The sequence below is a fragment of the Hyperolius riggenbachi genome, chromosome 3 (assembly GCF_040937935.1).
Source record: "Hyperolius riggenbachi isolate aHypRig1 chromosome 3, aHypRig1.pri, whole genome shotgun sequence".
NCBI classification, from domain to species: Eukaryota; Metazoa; Chordata; class Amphibia; order Anura; family Hyperoliidae; genus Hyperolius; species Hyperolius riggenbachi.
The window spans coordinates 425,438,154-425,460,850 of NC_090648.1; the positions used below are offsets into that span (position 1 = coordinate 425,438,154).

The 22,697-nt window shown below is 42.0% G+C and overlaps 1 protein-coding gene across 4 annotated transcripts in view; it reads left to right on the plus strand.

The window, feature by feature from the left end:
- LOC137564135 (xylosyl- and glucuronyltransferase LARGE1) overlaps positions 1-22,697 on the plus strand; it is a 670,081-nt gene that overhangs the window by 305,145 nt on the left and 342,239 nt on the right. For all 4 annotated transcript variants that reach the window (XM_068277558.1, XM_068277559.1, XM_068277561.1 and 1 more), the window contains exon 3: positions 14,188-14,483. In XM_068277558.1, coding sequence (XP_068133659.1) covers positions 14,188-14,483 — 296 coding nt within the window. The remainder of the gene's footprint in view (positions 1-14,187; positions 14,484-22,697) is intronic.

Below are 22,697 nucleotides of genomic sequence, written 5' to 3' on the forward strand. Positions count from 1 at the left end.
TTTGTCTTAGTGAATCAAGCCCAAGGAGTTCTGCCAGCTGAGGTCAAAATCAGTGCACCTATTTCAAATGAGATAGTTTCTTTGAAGCTGCTAATGGGTTAAACAGAATGCCTGTCTATGGCTAACATTGCCTTGGCATTGACAAGCTGCAGCAAACATTAATAAAACAACATTTTAAAAAATGATATCAAATACACAGCAAATGATGGTCCTTTTTAGGGGGAGGATTTGACATGAATGATAGGGTGAACAAGGCCTAATGGATTATGAATACAGCTTTGGTGATGGGGAAATTTGGGGTGTATTTAGCACAAGACATGTTATTATAACTACACACATCCTCTAAAAAACATGACTTTCTAAAAGGGTTTTGTGAATAGAGCTTGTGGGTGAATGATTTCCTCTAGCAATCAAATGTAATCCTATCTGTCAAGTCTCGCGGACCTCTGGGCTAACTATATGTTCTGTAATGCAGAGCCTCTATCAGCACGTCCTTCTTTCTTCCCATCTAACCTATTACAGGCCTCTGAGAGCCAATCTCATCACCGCCACAAAAAGCAAGACACTCACCCCACATTTTTACAAGATCACTCAAGTTACCGAGGCAGACAACATATCAATCTCGTCTAAAACAGAAGATGGACAGAAAGTGCACTTCCTAATTCTGCTCACAGCCTGAAATCAAGAGGTCCATCCTTGAGAGGAGCATTATCCATTATGAAGTGGACTTGTTCAGACTGGGATCATATTTTCATTGTACAGCTTTTCCAGAACATTATGAAGGCACAGAGCTCTCGCCTATATTCATACATTTTTGTAGTCCCATACTTCATAAAATCAGCTTGATTCATCAGAGGATTTGAACTTCTCTTTTTGGGGGGTTGGCTGATGGACTAATAAGACTGGAAGACTAATAATGTGATGCATTGCTTACCAATAATTACATTTTTCTTCATTAACGGGGAACTCCCGGATGTATTTCATGAAAGCATTCCCTGAGATTTTCCAGTTGTTACAGTCTGTGTATGCAGTGTTCCCCTTGCATAGACAGCAGTATGCTTTGGAAGATTGCTGAAAATATAATTTATGCTACTGAAAATATTCCATAGTCTTGGAGCAATGTAATAAGATAGCTTCCCTTCCTCATGTTTTGTTAAGATTGATAACCAGTTTCACACAGGCATTCCTACATGTTTAAATGACAACTGAAGTGAGAGTTATGAGGAGGCTGCCATATTTATTTCCTTTCAAGCAATACCAGTTGCCTGTCTGTCCTAACGATCCTCTGCCTCTAATACTTCTTAGACATAAACCCTGAACAAGCATGCAGATCAGGTGTTTCTCACATTATTGTCAGATCTGCCAAGATTAGCTGCATGCTTGTTTCTGGTGTGATTCAGACACTGCTGTATCCAAATAGATCAACAGGGCTGCCAGGAAACTGGTATTGTTTAAAAGGAAATAAATATGACAACCTCCATACTGCTCTCTCTTTAGTTGTCCATTAAGGCTGCTTTCACAGTGGGACGTTAAAGTCCCACGTTACAGCAGCCTGTAACGCAGCCCAACTCATAGTAATGAAAAATCAATGTGCTGTTCAGAGTGCCCACGTTGCGTTACAATGTAACGCTACACGTTGAATAAAAGTGCAGCATGCTGTGCATTATACTGGGCTTTAGCTGCGTCAGACTGCTTGCACATGCTCAGTGACTAGCCACATGTCTAATTAATATTCACTGCACTGTGGTGAGGTAACCTGGACTCATAGTGTTGTTGATCCGGATCTTTTTTGTGAGTCGAATCATCTGGATCATCACAATGAACGATTCGCTTCACAGTGGATGTCTGTCTGGAAGAAACAGGAACATACAGAATGTACAGTGCAGGGAAAGTCCTGTCCTGCTAGTCATTTCACCCCCAGTCTGCTTCCTTAGTAAAATGATTAAAATGATTCAGTTCAAAGATCTGGATCTTTTCAATGAGCCGATTGAAATCATCTGAATCCTTGAAAAGATCCGGACTTCCCATCACTATCCTGGAGCGGCTGTTCTATCAGTATAGATAGAACGAAAACAGCGCACCAAGAGCTGCATAACGCAGCTCAATCTGACGTCCAGCTTCAACACCACCATGCGTTGGGTTAGGGGCATGTTATGCAACCTTAACGTCCCCTAAAACGCAACGTCTTGGTGTGAAAGAGGCCTAAAAATAACATTTTTGTTCTTGATGCTGTAAAGCAGATTATCTGCTTCTCCTGCTACCTGCAGACTAGACCCAGTCTGCAACGCTAATAGACTTCTATCATAAAGAATTGTTTTCAGTAAATACTGCAGTTGTAGTTAAGAAATCTCTGTATCCATAGGGACACCAATGTCCATATTTCACGCTTTGCCCTGATTAATTCATCATTACTAGTGTAGAATGTATTCCATTATACCACCAACTCATATTGCTCAAACAATACAAATGAAGAGTCGACCCTTCTCCACTCTGCAGACTTTCTTCACTCTGTAGGCCGTGTGCAAACAGCAGCGCTTAGTTAAATTAGTGTTAGGGTACGTTCACACCTTGCACACAGCATTATAACGTGAAAAATGGTGCCCTCACACTGGAATCTAGAATAAGAATGCAGGCCGAGCTGCGTGTTGTCAGGCACAATGTACAGCATGTTAGCTCCATGTTACAAATAAAGACTCCATAGCAATGGATTCAGTGCAAACTTAAAAGACAACTGTAGTGAGAGTGATATGGAGGCTGCCATATTTATTTCCTTTTAGGCAATACTAGTTGACTGGCTATCCTGCTGATCCTGTCTCTAATACTTTTAGCCATAGACCCTGAACAAGCTTGCAGCAGATCAGGGGCTTGATTTAAAAACGGTGCTAACTTTAGCACTGGCCCTTAGCACATCTAAACTCAGTTGAAATGTGAGAAGTAGTGATCGTGCGCAAAGTACCGCGCGCAAAGTTTTGCGCGCGCACTGCACAGAGCGCAGGGCGCTCCGCGCGAAGTGCCCACTAAAGCCTATGGGACTTAGCGCGCACATAGGACTTTGCGCGCGCAAAACTTTGCACGCAGTACTTAGCGCACGATCTGATTGAGAAAACTGGTGCTAACCCACTTAGCACCCTGGTTAGCACGCCTTAAGACTTTAGACGTGCTAAGTAGGTTAGCACCTCTTAGTAAATCAAGCCCCAGGTGTTTCTGACATTATGGTCAGATCAGACAAGATTAGCTGCATGCTTGTTTCTGGTCTGATTCAGACACTACTGCAGTCAAATAGATCAGCAGGGCTGCCAGGCAAATGGTATTGTTTAAAAGGAAATAAATATGGCAGCCTCCATATGCCTCTCACTACAGTTGTCCTTTAAGGTGCTCAGTAATGATCCGATTTCCCAGACGATCAACCGTCCAATCCGATTATTGAGATCCATCAGAAATAATTATCTGGGGCCCGCCAACTGAGTCCTCTATCATAAGCAATCCAATCAGACTAATAGAATCGGTCCAAAGATCAATCGTTCAAGAGATTGCACATTTAGTCTTAAGTAAATTGAGTACCTCCTATGTTCTGATGTTGCAACTAACAAATTAGTGAAATGGCACTTGTGAGGCCATTCTTGTGCTCATGACTGAAATTGCACCCAGGGGAGTAACTAGAGGGTCCCTGCAGGGGGGGCCCAGAGCTGCAAGGGGGCCCCAACCACTAACTACTTCACTCCCGCTAATAAATGGATTCATCCTTTAGATCAGGAGTTCGGTGGCTACACTTATTATGGGTGTAAAAATCATTGGTGACCACACTTATTTTATGACCCAAGCAAGAAGGACCCCAGGCCCAGACTGCAAGGGGTTGGTAAGTGAAAGAGTGAAAATGTTGGGGGGGGGGGGGGGGGGGCATAAAAGTTTTACTGGGTAGACCATGATTTATAGTTACTCCCCTGATTGTATTAACCCTGTTTTGGCCACCTTTTAACAACCCTCACTTTTCTGCATACCGTAACTATACTATGTGGAGACAAGCCACACGTTCGTTCCTCTTTGCGCTGAAGCTGCCAATTTTCTACAGTCATTTTTCACTCATGTATATCCACTGAAAAATGACATTGTGTTTTTAACATATGTCTGCAACCAATGTCCCTGCGAGAGCGCATCAGACCCAAAAGCTGTATTTTGCGGCTGAACAAGCAACAGCGGATATGTGACGGGGATGAAGTGATGGATGCCATGTGACGGGGATAAAGTGATAGATGATGTTACGGGTATTGAGTGATAAATGACATGTTACTCGGGAAGGAGTGACAACTGGCATGTTTCGAGGGAAGGAGGAACAGGTGATCTTTGCATGGGAAGCTCTGGGTGTCACAGATGATATATGGAAAAACAGGTGACCTCTTGTGGGGACAGATGACATGTCATGGTGGTGTAATGACAGATGGCAGCTTACATGGGATAGAGTGACAGAATACAAGGAGATAGATGTTTTTGCAGGAGATGGCATGACCGATGACAAGGGGCAGAGAGATAAATGCCAGATGGGTGACGATTGACATGAGAGTAGAGGTGGAGTGACAGGTGGCATTTTACAAGACATGATGTTGCAGAGGACGGAAAGATGGGCATGGAGGCACTAAGGATAGACATGGTATAATTTCCCATTGTCAATATCAGTACCGCATAAATTAATTTTTATTTCTGATATTTTAGTCTTTGTATCTGGTGAATCTGGCATAGACAAATTAAATGTGTGGTACTATAAAATTCACCTGCTACTTTCTTCTTATCCTTGGTATTGTCCTGGCTAACAGGTTAGAAAGGGCGTAACAGTAGCCCATTATGACCTGCAGGGGGCCCATTTTTCCCAGGCTTTCCACAAGTCCCCCTCCTAGTAGCTTGCCTCTAACTGACCCCAACATGCAAAGTAGTGCAGCAAAGCACTAGTCTATCACATTGTTAGTGGGTGTGTGTATAGGTAAGGGCAGTTGGTGCTTTTTTTTTTGCCAGTAGTAAAGATGAGGACCAGCATGCTTGCAAACAACATGAATCAACAACTTGATTTATCTTCTATTATTTTACAACGCACTTTGCATTGTATTGTTTTATCTTTCCCCCTAATACTATTTTTCAGTAAAGTTCCTCTTTAAGGAATGACCTATCCCAACTGACCACTCTCCCCTCCCCCTCCCCCCACCTTCATCACTGTAAATGGTTAAAGATCTATATAGTGGATATTTCTAAGATAAATCCTCCCTCCCCCACCCTCTGTTCAACCAATACAGATAAATTGGCTTGAGGCGAGGAAGGTACAGTATACGGAGCTCTGATAGAATATACTGTTCACTGACGCTTCATCTCTAGAGATATGAAATCCTTGACAGCTTCGGACGCTGCATAGCTATTCCCACCGGATGCAAATCAATTCCGATTGCGTTTGTCTGTAATTCAGCACACATCTTTTCCCACTGTTCCCAGATACGCTGTGTAATCAATATATGTCTGTAGAGCATTCAGAGAAAAAACAGATCGAGCGATGATTTATCTGCCATATGGCAATCCAAATAGATGCTAAAAATATATTGCAACCATATAACTAAAATGTTAATGACCAGTTAAAAATTAAGTGACATGTTTTGTCATTAAAGGAATGAAATATTGTCTGCTTGATTAAGCCATGGAAAAAATTAAAGCTGTATAAAAATTTCCCAACAAATTAGCTGTGCACAAACCCCTTTTATTTCTGTTCCCAGTGTGAGGTGTGTTTTTTTTTTCCCAATGGTTGGAATGATTTCCTTATTTACCTCATGAGCTGAAGTGATGCATTATGGGAGGCACTTCTCATTCATCTGAAGCAAAATATGAAGAATGCAAACTGTAAACTGTAACTTATAATCAACCCCTCCTCCATCAAAAATGTAATGTGCTCTTCCCCCACCCAAGTTCCACCTTTTCCACATAATATCTCCTTTTATCCTTAACTGCGGCCCTTCCGAGTGCAGCAGAGTTCCTCCAAAAGGCTGCCAATGCATGGCATGTGACCTCACTTGCAGGGGAGAAGAGAGGGGCATTTGGACTTCTGCAGCCACAGTTGCTATGTTTGTTATGTTGGGTTGGGGGAGGAGTTGGGCCACATTAATTTACTAGGTGAGGGAAATGGTGGCAGCAGTTGCTTTGGGGAGTGGATTAGTTGGTACACTTTTTGGAGAAGAAGGGTGTTATGATGGCCTAACAGTTAAGAAAAAAGGAGACAAGATGACCCATTGCACGTGAAAGTATATGAGCTCTACTCCACCATTCTTCATATTTGGATGAGGCGGTCCACTGTATAGATTATGATCGTACATCAGCAGGAACATGCATTAAGGCTCCAAACATCTTATAAAGAGAGCGCACGCAACATGCATCTAAATACATTTTTAGGGAGCAATCAATATACCAGTTCACACTCTTCACACAATACAAACAGAATAGATGTGTAAGGGCTAGAGCAGAGATGATCGTTTACGGAAATATTCAAATTAGCCTATCTGGCACCAACGCTCACACTTCAGTCAAATTTACTATGGAAATATGTTTCCCACTCTGGTTTGACTGGATCAGTAAGGGCCCATTTCCATTTGCGAATGGGAGCCGAATGGATGCGATGCAGCTACGCATCACTTCCGCTCCCATTCGCGTCACTTCCGCATCCCCCGAATGGAGGAGATGGAGGTGGATGCGGGCGGAATGCGGCATGCAAAAATCTGTAGCATGCTGCACATTCTCTGATCGCACCGCTCCAGAAAACAAGCACGCAATGGAAACTGTTGCATTGCCATGCTTTGGTTTCAGTTCAGCTGCAGTGCAATGCGGCTATGTAGCTGCATTGCACTGCGTGTAGTGGAAACGGGCCCTAACTGAAGGTTCTAATTTGCACCTGCATGCAGTGCACTGCTGTCGTATGATTGGCTGATAATTGTGTGAATAAGCAAGTGCACAGGTGTACCTAATAAAGTGCTTACTGAGTATAAAGTGGAAGCTGTCCTTATAAGCAAATTTTCTCCTAAAGACCAGGCCTGGCCAAATGCAAACTTCACAGACCTGGCACAAAGGGGTGAACAACATATGCTGTGGGTGTAGGGTGGATCTGTGCCAGGCTGGACGTTATTCATTGCCAACCAGCATGACACAGACATTGCCACCCCTCTGTTTCTCTAGAAATCCCCCACCTGCCCCAACCACCCCCTTTCCCCTCACCCCCTCCCCACCAACCTTCAATTCCAGAACAAGTGTAACATTTTCATGTGTCTTCAGCCATTGCGACACATACAAGCATTAAGTGAGCAACCATGGCCGGCGCTCTTAATTAACACATCAGTTAAGCAGCAAACAGCCAAATTAAAAGAGCAAAGGCTTTCTCAGATGTACGGCTTTAATTACCAATACGCTAGTGGCCTTAATTAATGGCCCTGGCTTCAGAAGAGGATGTAGTCAGGCGAGATCTCGCTGAGTTTGTAAGAGCCGCTCCACTCTACGCTGTACAGCAGAGGCCAGGATGCAATGTTACAACTCCTGCAAAATTTATTTTCCTCTTCCCCCCCTCTTCTGTTCTTTTTTATTTTCTTTTTGAAAAGCGCTGACGTTGAATAAGCATGACATAAAAAATATGCTGGTTGGCGATTGTGGAGATATATATATGGAACATAAAGCATTAATCATACTTAAACAGCTAGGTGCCAGTTTATGTATGCAGATAGTAACATTTTATGATCTCTCCGCAGTATATCTTTCAGAATATGGTTAATTTTTTCCCTCTGATGTTCTTGTGTACATGCCATGAATTACGAGGATATCCGTATAAGATATTTCCAGGGAAGAATGCAGCAGAAAGCAGTAGCAATTCTTATTTAACTTCTGTACAAAGGCCTCGGAAGAATGGGCAGCAATAGAGGTCTACTCTGTAGCCGGCTTGTCTTATTGCATGGAGGGAGATAGTTCGCTCCTGGGAGTTGTATCGGTAGACCAGCTCCCATCTTGTATCTGTGATATTGAAATGTTTTTATTTATTTTTATTCATTCAGCTGACTGAGAGTTTGAACACTAGGAATCCAGTGCGGGAGGTTTGGGCACAGCCGGCACCACCATAGACCGTAATAGGAATTACGGCTATAACAGGGCACACCGAGTGACTTTGCACCGTCAGAAGATGGAGCTGAACTTACTTTTTAAACACTGTAATTCGGCCGCCAGCAATAGCTGGAAGCCGAATTACGTATTTCCCTACCATCCCCGTCGACCTGGAATAGCGATAAATGCCGCTGGGAGTTGTGCAGGAGCAGGGTTAGCCATATACCTGTGATGATTTGCTCAGCTGCCTGTGCAGGCAGCCAGCCTTTTGACCATTGTTTTGATTTGTATGCTGCAGGACTCTGGAAAGAAGAGCTTCTGTCAGTTTTGCAGCTTGTGCTTGCAGAGGAATTTGCATACGTTGTCATGCAAATTGCCTGGCCACATTCATTGGAGGCGTGTACTATAAGTACTATGTCTTTCCCACAATGCTTGGCTGTTCATAAGGATTTCGTCCTATGTAACACTCCTGGTGGGGTGTCAGCCTTGCTCTCTGTTTGAACATCAGCTTAGAGTAATTCCTGAATCTGCGCTAGGCAGATTTCCCTAGTGCAGTTAGGATTGTATTCTCTGTATTGCCTGTTCTGTCTTGTCTTGCCTGTTGCCATTGTCCAGTCCCTACGGTGGTCGACAGGAAATGGTTCTGATCTCTGTTCTTGGAGTATAGCTGGTGCAGCGGTTGCTACCAGCTATCTCTTCTGTTCTGTCTCCTGGGATCGCGCTAGCTACTTTTCGCTAGCGCTGGGGATCCTTCTGTTCTGTCTTCTGGGATCGCGCTAGCCACTTTTCGCTAGCGCTGGGGATCCTTCTGTTCTGCTACTCTGTACCTGGATCGCGCTAGCCACTTTTCGCTAGTGCTGTGGATCCTATCTCTCGCTTGTCCCTGTTTTCGTGTGTCTGTCTGCTACGCTTGCTGGAGGCTCGGTGAGGTAACCGTTAAGAAAGCGCTCGCGTCCTCTGTTTCATGTTTGTCTGTTAATGGTTAGTTAGGCGTGCTTGTCTCTATTGTGCTTATCACGTGGAGACCGCGCATAACCGCGTGCACTGTTGCGAATGAGTGCGGTGTTCGCGGTTAGCTAGCATTTGTTATTTTCCGTATCTCCTCATTGTATTATTTGCTGTGCCTTTGCTAACCTCGTATTCTGTTCTGATCTGCCTTGTGTCTCGTCTGGCGATCGCACCTCTCGCGATTGCGTTCCTATTTCATATCTGCTGTTGTGTGTGTGCGGTTGCGGGGTGGCGACTGGATTGGCACACACACATACAACCTGTCCCTTTGCTCATTCTCATTCGCAATCGCCTCTCTTGCGATTGCGTTCTGCGTTTCGTACAATTCCTGTCTGGCATTTGTGGAGGTACAGAGGATTGGTTCCTCTGCACTCCCCAGCGCCATCTGCCGACAGGAATTTTCCCACTACGGGTGCGTAGCACCTTTTGCTGGGTTCCTGCAAATTATACGCTTGTGGAGGATTTCCGCCGTGTCAGCGCACGCGTTGTGCGCTGATCACGGGGAAAGTTCCACAATCGTTACAATACCAGCTATTTCCTTTGAAGAAGGTAATGTCAAGTTAGGTCTCTTACCCACACACTGTGGTTTGCAGGGACATCAGAAGTGCATAGACTGCACTGGCTGCTGTCCCCCATCCATGCATTGAAATTCACAATGGGATCACAATGCGTAGTTTTCTACAGAAAAATCTCAAAGCCATTGCAATTCCCATTCGTCATAATAGGAATCACAACTGCTTCAGCAAAAATCGTGTAGGAACGCATGTGCTAGGCGTTGCATGGCCACCTACTTTTCCCAATGCATTAAAGGAAGAAAGAGGCCTAAGATCCCTTTTCCGCTAAAAGAAATGGCATTGCAATCGCTCTGAATCATCTTTATTCACACCATGGCCCATTTGCAATTGTCTTCCTCCTGAGCTTTCTCCGGGGTGATATTTTCATTAACAGTAAACCACCAACTACCAAGCCAGTATAAGTCGCACACTATTAATATGCAAAAAAAGTACATTACCATATAGATTTTGCAAGAATATGACATATTTTTATTTTTAGTTAGAAAAAGATTGAAAAAGCTTGTATAAGCCTATATCGGTGAGTGCCAAGCCAACCGTGGAGTGCACCTACATCACCCATCCCATTATACGTATAAATATAAAAACCCTTGCCATATATATAGACCACAGTGGTATTCCACAAAGGCCTCCAGTAAAAAACGTGAGGTATCCTAGGTCTTCCCACTTGGTAGTGACCAGGTAAAGAATATAATACTCTCACAGAGGCAAAAAATTAGGACCAATATGATCATACATATATAGCCGCCAACCTCAATTTCAAACACACATGGTAAACTTCATCACTTATAATGCTTATATATCTTGGGCATATCAGACTATTAGGAGTCTACTATGGATTTGCAGTTCGTGTCCAGAACTCAAATGTCCATAACCAAATCTGTGGTACCATCAGAGAAAAAATAGCATGCTTTCAAAAACTTATTTCACCACATAATGGATTAGAGTTCCGGATCTATGGCAGAGATTACACCTTAGACTGCATACACAGGCATCTTCGCTGCAGCAACAGTATTAGTAATAGCTTCCATCTCATTGGGTCTCCTAATGATTCAAAACCATCTGTATAGTCTTCTTTTTTCTCAGCAATATAGTATAGGTACATTATCTGCATTAATTTTGCAAAAAGTTCTTTATAGTCCTATTCACAGAAATAGCATTTAACAGTAAAGCGCTTATCCACCTGTCCACTCACAACAGAAGACCTCCATACAGATTGCTGTCCGCAAACATAAATATTGCATCTATACTTCTTAGCTTATGCTGCGCTATGCAGCTCCTGTTCATTCGCAACAGGTGACCTCTGCACAAGTAATTGTCCGCAAGCATACAGATTGTGTCTATACTTATCAGCTTTTGCTGCGCTATGCAGCTCCATAGATGTTCATAGATGTTCGCTGGGCCCAGACTGATTTGAAAGATCAGTATTGAAGTTTCCACGCTGGCATGGCGGCTCGGCGTGCGGATATGCTTGTGAGTCACGCTAATGCATTTCGCCCCGCCCCCGGAGCTTCGTCAGAACGTGTATCACGTAATTCCGCGTAGGCTCCGTATTTATAGCCAGACAACGTGACGTATAGGGTATCTCGCCATCTAGTGGTCAGTCTAATTCACACATGTATTTTTTCAATGCTTGAAATTTGGCACCATCTTGTGGGGGTGTTTCTTATTACACCTCTGCTCGGAAAAAAATATTCTATTGGTATTATTGTGCCCCATCTTGTGGCCATGTAAGTTATACCTGGTAATGTTCTAAATTTCATTCCTTGCTTAAAGAGAAACTCCAACCAAGAATTGAACTTTTTCCCAATCAGTAGCTGATACCCCATTTTACATGAGAAAGACAATGATTTTCACAAACAGACCATCAGGGGGCGCTGTGTGACTGATTTTGTGCTGAAACCCCTCCCACAAGAGGCTCTGAATACCGCGGTACTGCTGGCAAACTGCCACAATGTAACAATGTTCAGAGACAGGAAATAGCTGTTATTAGCTGTCTCTAACAGACAGAGCAGCTAGAAACAGCTAAATAACCTGCCCACAGTAACAATGTCACCATGTAATAAATGTCAGAATGTGAATCTGGGAGAGGAAAGATTTTACAATGAGCAAACACTGACTAAATCATTTATACATAATTATGGTAAAAAATGAAGCACTTTTTTTACTACATTATTTTCACTGGAGTTCCTCTTTAATCAATAAGCCCATTTAATTTGTATTCATACCTCTACCAGAAACACAAACATATGTATATTATTTTGAAGTACACTTGTACTATGTACACTTACTACTACTGACCATTGATTAAATTGGATACCCCTTTTTTTCTTTTTTCTTTTTTCTTATTTGTCACTCCCATACATTTCTAAATTTACAATATTTATCAAGTCAGGACTATAAATAAATTAATGAAAGGGACCAGTTAGGGCAAACCGATCCTAATACCCCTACCCATCTACCCTCACCCTCCAGGAGAGCCAGGAGCCCCAACAGCAACATACTAAACGAAACATATAATATGATTCCTATTGAAAGACAGAAGCTCCCTACTTATAAAAACACTTTTAAGTTGAGGTCTGTATTTAGGCCCTTTGGGCTCAGTGTGTCTAGAACATAGATCCAATAACTTTCCTTTTTATATAATTGTGCATCTGTGTTTATATATCTAGCACTGGGGCTAGATATAGAAAAAAAAAATATGATATTTTCATTACTTGTAATAAAATACCCTTTAAGCCACCTGCAAGCAAGAAAATACTCAGAATAAATTTGATAGTACTTTTTCACCAACTTGTATGTATTTTTTCAATTGTAAAATGCTTAAAAGTTATTTTGAAGAGAATTTCAAAATTATCGCCTGGGAGATAACTCAGGAGAAAAAGTTAATTTCATATGGGTCCATGTGTGTTGTGGTGCAATTATCGTGGGAAAAATATTAAAATGGGTGATTGCGACAAAATTGCAAAGCACTGCATTTGCTATTCTATTTTTTTTTTTTTTTTGCTGGAAAAATGCTGCATGCACTACCCTTTTTTAACCCATTAACAGCTTTAATAGAGTTATCTAGTTTGAGATAAGTGCACTGCTTTTGACCTCAGTCAGCAGAACTCATGCTGTAAATTCTTGGAATGCTTTGATCTCTCCCTACTAGCAGAAAATATAGAAACTGAAAGCAGAAGTCCTCTGTTATTGTCTCACTGCCCACTAGTGACAAGTGGCTATAAATATTAATTACAGAAGTATTAATTAGAAGCAGGGAAATTTAACAAATAATAATGAGTTCAAATACGTTTGCTCGCTTTCTATAGATAAGATAAGATAAGGACACTAAGGTCAGGAAGAAGGTAATGAACACCTCCACCCCACCCCCAGCACTCTTAGAAGTTTCCACAGTGATGTAAGCCCTGTAGTTAGGTAATGTTTGCTGTGGGAGGGACAGTGAGCTGTGGGAGTAGGGAGAGAAAATTAACACTGAGCTGGGTTTGGCATCATATAGAAACGGTAAAGATGGAAACCAGCAGAAATTGTATTTTTTCCCTAAATCTTATTTTTTCCTAAATCTGACAGTGAACACGAAAAACAGGTTAAGTAGGCTAAATAAGTAATTTCTTATAGGATGATTTTTATCTTATTTTTTCAATTAGTATTCCAACACTGCGTAATATGTTAGTGCTTTATAAATACAGTAAACAAATAAATAAATTAATATGGAATTTCATCCCACTTTAAGTGAAAATCTAGTTGATTACTACATTAATCACAGTGCCCTATTAAAATCACGTCCAACCATAAAATCAAGGCATGGGCAGTGGAAAAGGACCATAGGAAAAACATCATGGTTGTTCCCCAGTCTGTTGCAATACACTGTTTTGCCTGGTATTTGTGTGTTAGAATGCCAACTGATCATTTACAATTGTAACATGGCTTTGTAAACAGTCAGGCTACATAGAATTCACTAACCACCCGCATACAGTATGTCTGCACCTGGCATTTGTAGAGAGTTAAATAAAGGGAGCACCACTGTTAATAATTCATAATGTCATGAGGTTTTAACAGTGGTGTTGTCTTCATGTCATAACAGCTAGTTTAGGGTTGCAGAGTGTAGAGTTTAACCAGTCCTAATAGTATATTCCTTTTCATCAGTCACTTACTACTTATGCATTATATACAGTATGTGTATTGTAGTGCTGTGAGTCTATGGCCCTATGTACTGTAACTAACTTTGTCTCCCGAGTTTTCTCCTAGGTGATATGTTTATATCTTGTCAATTACATTCCTTTTAACCCTCCAGCGACCAAGAAAATACTCAAAATCATTTTGATAGTACTTTGTTGCATACTTTTTGTAACTTTTTCAATGTCTTGAAAATGCTGAAAAGTTATTTTAACGAGAAAAAGAAAAATTATCTCCTAGGAGAAAACTTAAGAGAAAAAGTAAATTGCATTTGGGGCCAATGTTTTGTCTTTTTGCTCTTCTGATGTCTTCTCTCCATTGCCTCTAGATGGGAAGTCCATCTCCTTGTCTCCGCTGGACGCCCAGCCTCACAGCCCTCGTTATTCCTCCTCCGGACAACGGGAGAGCCTGGAGGTGCGAGTACGGGAAGTGGAGGAGGAGAACCGCATCCTTCGCAAGCAGTTGGGCCTGCTGCAGAGCCGGGGCACCTCCCACCGCCATGGCAACCGCTCCAAAACATACTCAATGGAAGAGGGAACCGGAGACAGCGAGAGCCTGCGAGCGGGAATTGTGGCCGGGAACAGCTCAGAGTGTGGCCAGCAGCCAGCGGTGGAGAAGTGCGAGGTATTATTCATGGCTTTGGCCCTCTTCATATGTTGCCCACTTTTATGCTCAAAAGTGTGATGTAAACATATATAAAGGTATATATGGTATAAGGCAGAGTTTCTCAACATTTTATTGGTATGTACATTTTATTGGTTATAAACAATTTCCAAGCATTTACTATTGCTTTTAATAAGCAAAATACTAATATGGCTTTGTTTAAATAATATTTATCATTTTCTAAAACTCTAAATTTGTTATTCTTGGTTAAGTATATCAAGTCAGAGTACCCCCTGAAACCATCAGAAGTACCCCTTGCGGTACGCGCACCACACGTTGAGAACCTAGGGTATAAGGTATATACACAGCATTTTTCATTATGCTTTTAAAAGAAAATTAAAAAAAAAATAAGTTACATACTTACCTCAGACGATAGAAGCCTCTGTATAGTCCAGAGGCTTCCCAGATCATCCTGCAGCTTTACTGTTTCAGCACAAGGTCCCTTAAAAGGACAACTGAAGTGAGAAGAATATGGAGGATGGGGTCCTCCTCCAGGTCTGGATCTGTTCCCCGCGCTCCGCCAACGATCTCCGCCGTCTCCTGTCTTCTCTCTCCCGTGTTCTGGTCACCACCGCAAGCAGCCTCACATTCACTCCTCCGGCAACTACAGATGACGTCGGCGACGTCTCTGTATTGCCAATCAGAGTGGTGCAGAGGCGTGGCTGGGGAAAACGTGAGGGGCAGAGAGAGCAGCCAATCAGGCTGCACTACTACATAAAGGGGAGGAATATGAAATGAAGGGGAGGCACAGGAAGGAGAACAGGAAAAAAAAAGCCAGCCAGTATTCACTGCTACATCTGTTTTGCGGCTCTGTGTACGAATTAGGAGCTGGAGGCAAGAGGATTTGTTAATCATTTTAATGTAAAAGTGTGAATGTTTTTTTTAATGTGCCAGTGCCTTTTTAGCATGTTTGTAGGCTTTATTAAAGAGGGATATAGAAAACTATTTATTTTTTAAATTCATGCCTAACAGTTACTGTGTAAACAATACCAGTTGGCTGGCAGCCCTGCTGATCTTTATGGCTGCAGTAGTGTCTGAATAACACCAGAAACAAGCATGCAGCAAAAGCTTGTGAAATAGGTTTCTTCTGACCATTCCCCTGGGCATGCATAAATCTTACTTGCACATGCCCAGTCCGGATACACTCATCTATTAGTCAGTGCATGGACGAATGTTTAAAGGGCACAGTGGCTCAGTGATTAGAGCCTTGTAGCACTAAAAGGAGAAGGGAGAGCAAAGTGCCCTAGAAAGTGTTCTGGCCAACGTATAGTGAGTGAGGGATACTTTTTTTACTTACCACAGTTCACTACTTCTGGAGGGCTCTGCTAGACCTCCGCCACTATCCCAGACCACTGCCTTGTATTTTACTTCCACCACTACTGAGCCTCATTCACAGGCTTCTGCCCCCTATGTCCTGGCTGCCACTTTAGAGGCTTAGAGGGCAGCCTCTTCCTCTATCATGGATCCCCAGCTGTCAGACACATTCCCCTAGAAGCCATCATGGAGTTGGCACAATACTCGGACAATCCATTTTGTAAAATATCTCCAAGCAGTTGGCACATACTCAGTATGAAGGCATTGCTGCACCACATATGCTGCATGTGCAGACAGGATTGCAATAACCTTCTATTCTCCATTTCATAATACAGACACCATGTTTAGTACCTGTATAAGGAACGGAGATAACGTGGTAGAACCTCATGGATATACTTTTGGAAACAAGCAAAATTAATTATGCAAAATAACCAAGTATATTACATATACTGTATTACTCCACAAACAGTACCTAAGCAATCTGTTGTTTATATTGAACAGAGTGCCAACAATTATTAGACAGGTGACTCATCACATGCATGTGGTTGCTTATATGCTGTCTTAAGGTGCCCATACATGATACAATTTTTCTTTTTTTTTCGATTAGATAGTTTAGTTCGATTATTCCATTAGATCGAATATAAAGATTTTTCCAACATGTCTGATCATATTTTTGTAGAGAAAATGGGATAATCATTCGTTTTTCTTAATCGGGAAAAAAGAGATTCTTTTCAACTTTCATTCGATTCGATAATTTTGGTCGAAAAAACTGGAAAATCGAACGTTTTTATTGTACTGTGAATGGGTTCCATGACTCGCAAATGGTCAGCTTACCCAAGCAAGGGGTGGCTTTTGCTATTTAGATGATGAAAGATCCCAGCAGACCAAATCCGACTTACACAGTTGCGAATGAAATGCGACAAATATTTATAGTCCTCACTGTACATATGTTTAAACATTTCTAGCTTTGTACTTCGTGCCAGCGATGGAGTCTCTTTACTTTCCACTGGTTGCTTTTTTCCCAGTTAGAAAGATTGACAGCTAGAAGAAACCAAATGATGAGGGAGATCATTGTGCCTACTTAATTCACTATTATTTGATTGATTGTGGGTTTTAGTTAAACACCAAAATATTCATAATAGTGCGTGGTGCATAGTAGAATGTTAGTGGTCGGGTGTCCATAATTTTCAGGTATGCAACAAAAATAGATTCCCTTAGCAAAATGTCCCCTACCTCCTCTTGCTTGATGCGGCCCATCCCATCACACACAGCTAGCATACTTACATCTCTCTACTGCTGCCACACATACAATATACAACTGCTTTCTGTCCACACAGGCTCAACTAAACTAATACAGCCTTCTACCCCACCTTGTTGCCTCTTGCATATTATAGGTCCCCCAGTTCCTCTTATACCCCCTGTGCCCCACCCATACTAAACATCTCCTAACCTCTCCCGACACCCCTCACATTATGCATTCAATCACTTCCCCAGGCACCACAGCACTACTTCCTTCCTCCCCACATGTTTTTTTTAAGCTAAAGTTTTTATTGAAATTCAGAACATGTACAAGTAGCACATCACCATCAGTACAACAGCAAAAGCATAGCTATTCTACCAGGTAACCTTATACAACTAGAACCATATGGCACCTGTTTTTATCTCAATGCAATAGAAAGAAAAGAGGACTCTCTAAGAGTGGCCAGGTCCTGAATACGACAAGTTTTACTGTTGAGAATAACAACACCTTACGATTAAAAGGAAAGGAAGAAAAAAAAGAAGAGAAAATTTGTGGAAACCATCCATAAATAGAGTAGGTTCGAATAGTGGAAACAGTTTAGATTTATACATTTTCTGAATCCTTAGAAAAGATTCATGTTTCAGTTTAGTGGTTTAACATTCCATTTTATAAGCGTACTGGATCCTACTACAGACATCTTGTATTGTGGGGGGAGAACAGCCTTCCAGTGCTTGGATATCAGGCTGCGAGCTGCTGTTAATTTAAATAATGGTTTTAAAATCTCTGAGATGGGACATTCCCTACACATATTTTTTATCCATCCTGTTATACATTTCCCCCTCTCAACAGACTTGAAATTCTTCCCTGTAAACGAGTGCCAAGAACATTCACAAAACCGAAGTGCCAAGAACTTTTGCTGCATCATTTTAGTAGTGCTCATTTTCAACGTGGTACGGTGCAGCTCAGCTTTTGATTGGCTTACAGCCTGGTGCGCCATTTCAAGTTCGTGGATGTTTATTAGCTTGGCAGGATAGATGAGGGGATGGGCTTAATCAGATGGTAGAAAGCCAATAGATAGATGACCAAAGTGTGGGAGGGAGGGAAAAAGTTATGTGCTGAGGATTCCCCATGGCATTAGGTTCCACATCCGTATTCATGATGGTTTTCATGTTTGATATCTGTTTTAAGAACTATTTTAAGCACATTGCAGTATAAAATGTACATTTTAAAGCTAACTACTGCAAAGTTATTGATTTCCTGCACACTCGCTAGACAGGAACATATTTTGTACCACTTTTGTTGTAGAAAGGTGTTTTCAACTCTCGTCCTTCAAAGAGTGTTTCTCATTCTGCAGCCTCGTCTCTCAGCCTCTTACGGGTTAACGGTTTGTTTTATCCTGCTTGGCTGTGTTGTGTTTAAACAGAAGAACCTCTCAGGAGTATGTGGCGCTCAGTTCAAATGGGCCGTGAAACTCAGATTGACAGCACGAGTCAGGCTCGTCTCTCGGGGTGGAGAAACGGGATGAAATTCTGCTTCAGAATATTCATTTTTTTCCCCTCCAGTGTAGTTTCATGCATCACAGGCATCTTTTTCTCCACCAACCTTTTCCTGCATCCTAAACAACTTACAGGATGATATAATGATATTCATCAGTTGCGGGATTCTGGCAGATAAAACCGTATAATGGGTTTAAAGCGCTCAGATAGCTCTTCAGCATTTAATAACCTGGTCAGGTTAGTCCCACTTGTCTCCAGTCAAAGCCTGCATTTCAGATGGCGGCAGAAGCAGAGAGAGAAGCGTGACAGTCACTTATGCTTCTCTTCTCGTTTCGCTGAGGTCCCAAAACGACAGAACATCAGTGCAGCCCTCACGGCAAACTGTAAACTCCTCTAAAGTAGGTGTGCGTGACTGCCTGACTTCCATCACTTGACTCTGTTTCTAATCGCATCATGACTGTTCCTCAGCCTCTTAGTACATGGATGGAAGACTGCAAAAATTGAATTGGCAGATGAGAGCAGAAAAAAAATCACCTGTGAATTATCTGGGTCATGGCACAGAGGCTGTTCAAGGAGCAGGTATAATCTCTGGGTCATGGAGATGTACTGTATGCTCCAGTGCATATCTGTATGCTCCAGTGCATATGGAAGATTTCCAAAGGCAAGCCTAGCCAAGAGGGCTTGGATGTTAACAGACTGTAGAACATCGTACATAATGGGGATCTTCTGGGGATCTGTGTCACCCAAGGGATTGTATATCGATCTCTACCAGGCGACAGAGCATTGACAACACTGTCCAGACATGTCATCAGTCTCCTGGCTAATAATACTATGTGCATTGTATGATCTTTACAGGGAAGGAAGTATGCGCAGTGATTGATACAAGTATTACTGATAGAGGTGGAGTGAACCTCCCATAATTGCGATCCCCTGATATTGTGAGTGTAGTTCCAGTGGAGCACAGTATTTCCTTAGAAGTTATATATATATATAGATTGTAAGCTCGCAAGGGCAGGGCTCTCTCCCCCTTTTGTGTCTTGGAAAACATTATACATTTTATTCATCATGTTACTTTTATCACTGTTGTTACCAATTCTGTATTTTGTATGCTGTATCATTTTTTGTAGTTTGTCACTAATTATGTTTTCAGGTGACAGGGATCACTAAAGATCCGCCATTCCTGCATCTTTACCAAACATTGGGCCCAATCCCAGGGCCGGAACTGTAACTTGTCCCAGCAGGCGATACAGTCTTCTGCTGCGCTGTCTGCCTCTTCTCTACTATCCAGCAAGTTTACACATAACAGGCGTGGTTAAAGAAGATGCAGACAGCGTGCCTGAAGACTGCATGGATGGTGTACCGCCTGCTGAGACATCACATTGATTATTGCAGCTAATGTGCAGGGGTCCCAGGCAGCATTGTGATACTGTAGTGGACCCCTTAAACTGGCCCTGCACGATCCAATTCACTTTTTCAATGACGTTCTCTCCTAGGTGAGATTTTCACACCAATCACTTCCACGCCGTCTTCCTCAGCCCCCTTACTTGCTCCATAGAAGCCCTGTTAGCTTGGCTGGGTCAGTGCCTGCTGCGCATGCGCGGCCAGGCTGCATGCCTTTGCCCCGCACAGGCGCAGAACGCTTCCAGCTGCAGGAGTGAGACGGGATGCGCACAGGCGAACTGCGCTTGCGCCGACTGGCTCAGACTTAAAGCTAACTGGGGCTTCTGTGGAGGAAGATGGTGTGGGAGTGATTGGTGTGGAGTGGGCTGGAGGAAGCCCCAGGTATGTATAAAACTTATATGAATGTTCGTTTCTGGTACACTTTAAGCCACCAGCAAGCAATACAATACTCAGGATAAAAACAGTGTTTTTTCAACTACTTTTAATACTTTTTCAAATGCAAAGTGCTGAAAAGTTATTTTAAGCAGAAGATGAAAATGATGTCTTAGGAAAAAACGTAGGAGATAAAGTAAATTGGATCAGCCCGTGTACACACGCTACTCTGACTCATAATTCTCTGCCATGACAATCACTTGCCACAGCAGAGTACAGACCAGCGTGTGTATGTAGCTTTACATGCAAACGCTGCATTACTGTCACCTGAAATGGTCATTTGTGAATGTTTCATAGCCACAGCTTAGAACTCTAAAGAGGTGAACTTATAGGATCAGGTCTTTATTTGGGAATCTGTATGAACTTCTGTTTCCATTCGGCATGGACAATTTTATAAAGTTTAATCAAGGTGCACTTGTCATTTGATAGAGATGAAAACGTAATTTGTGCATTGCTGAATTTTTCTCGTCTACTATTGCAGGTGTCAAATGTTTAACAGAATTGTGAGAAAAAAAATTGCCTTGGCAAACATTACGCTGCTATAACCGAGAAGAGTCAATTTAAACTGGGTTCATAAAGAAAGTAAATTCAGAGCAATTTTACATTTGCTGCTCACGCAGACATTGCATTTCCGTTCCCCTGTTTTCACCCATCATTGTCTTCATCTTGAGCACAGCCAAATATATGATGTGACTCTCTGGCACACAGATCAATATTAGGATCTTCCGTAGCGTTCAGTGGTTACAGCACTGCAATCTCCGTCCCTGTCTGTTGCCTAATGATAGGTTAGTGTGCACATCTGCAGGTGGGGATTAACTCTGGATTCATCCTGGTTATTCAGTCGAGAGAAGACTGGAGTAACTCACGTGTACGTTCCCAATGGATAAATCACACGTCTAGGAAAATCTTATGAAATGTATCCACCAGCTCAGAGTCCCCATCCGTGCACTGAAGAAGAAATACAAAGCGGGTTATTATTTATGAGATATGAGAGTCACTACACACAGACTATATATATATATATATATATATATATATATATATATATATATATATATATATATATATATATATACATATATATATATATTTATATATTACAGAACATACAGTGCTGCCCATAATTATTCATACCCCTGCAACATTTTGACTTAAAGTTACTTTTATTCAACCAGCAAGTAATTTTTTGATGGGAAATGACATAGGTGTCTCCCAATAGATAATAAGATGATGTACAAGAAGAATTATTGTGGGAAAAAATATATATATTCAATTATTTTATTCAGTAGGCTGCTTCTGATTTTTGGGCAGGGGAAAAAATGAGTGTCTGCTACATCTAGATCTCCATAGTAGAGCATTGACACGGCTGTTAGATTGGATGCGATTTTGAATCAGCACGGGTGCCCTGTCCATTTCTAAAATGGACGCAGCACTCAAGTGGAAACTATGCCTTGCAGTAAGCACATCAGGTGTGGTGATTTACTGCTTCTCCGCACTCAGTGGAGTTGGGCTCCTGGTGACGTGGGTGCATTATCACCAGTGCATGTTGCAGAAGATGCCGACCCATCGGGGGACGGCGATCTTCATAGGCTGCCAGCAGGACACCGCAGAACATCGGAGCTGCGGTGAGAGACACAAATGACTTCTAGGGGCTGGAAGAAACCCCATGTAAGTAAAGCTAGATTTAATTGCTACAACATACGTTAATCCACATACAGGGGTTGGACAAAATAATGGAAACACCTTGAAAATCAACAAAATATATTTTAATATGGTGTATGTCCACCTTTTGCGGCAATTACAGCCTCAATTTTCCGAGGTATTGATTCATACAAATTGTGAATTGTTTCCAAAGGAATTTTAGCCCATTCTTCAGTTAAAACACCCTCCAGTTCTTTTAGAGATGATGGCGGCAGAAATCGACTTCTTACTTGAATCTCTAATAACGACCATAAATGCTCAATAATGTTGAAGTCTGGGGATTGTTTTGGCCAGATGAGTTGCTCAACTTCATTAGAATGTTCCTCGTGCCATTCTTTAACAATTCTAGCTGTATGGATTGGGGCATTATCATCTTAAAAGATGGGATTCCCCTCCGGAAACAGTTCTTGAACCATAAGATGAAATTGGTCGCCTCAAAATTCCTAAATAGTCTCGGTTGTTAATTCTTCCATGAAGGGAAATCATTGGCCTGGTGGAATTTTAAAAAAAATAGCACCCAAGATCATCACAGAACCCCCGTTATGTTTTACGGTTGGGAGAAGGCAGTCTGGATGAAATACTTCTTTCGGC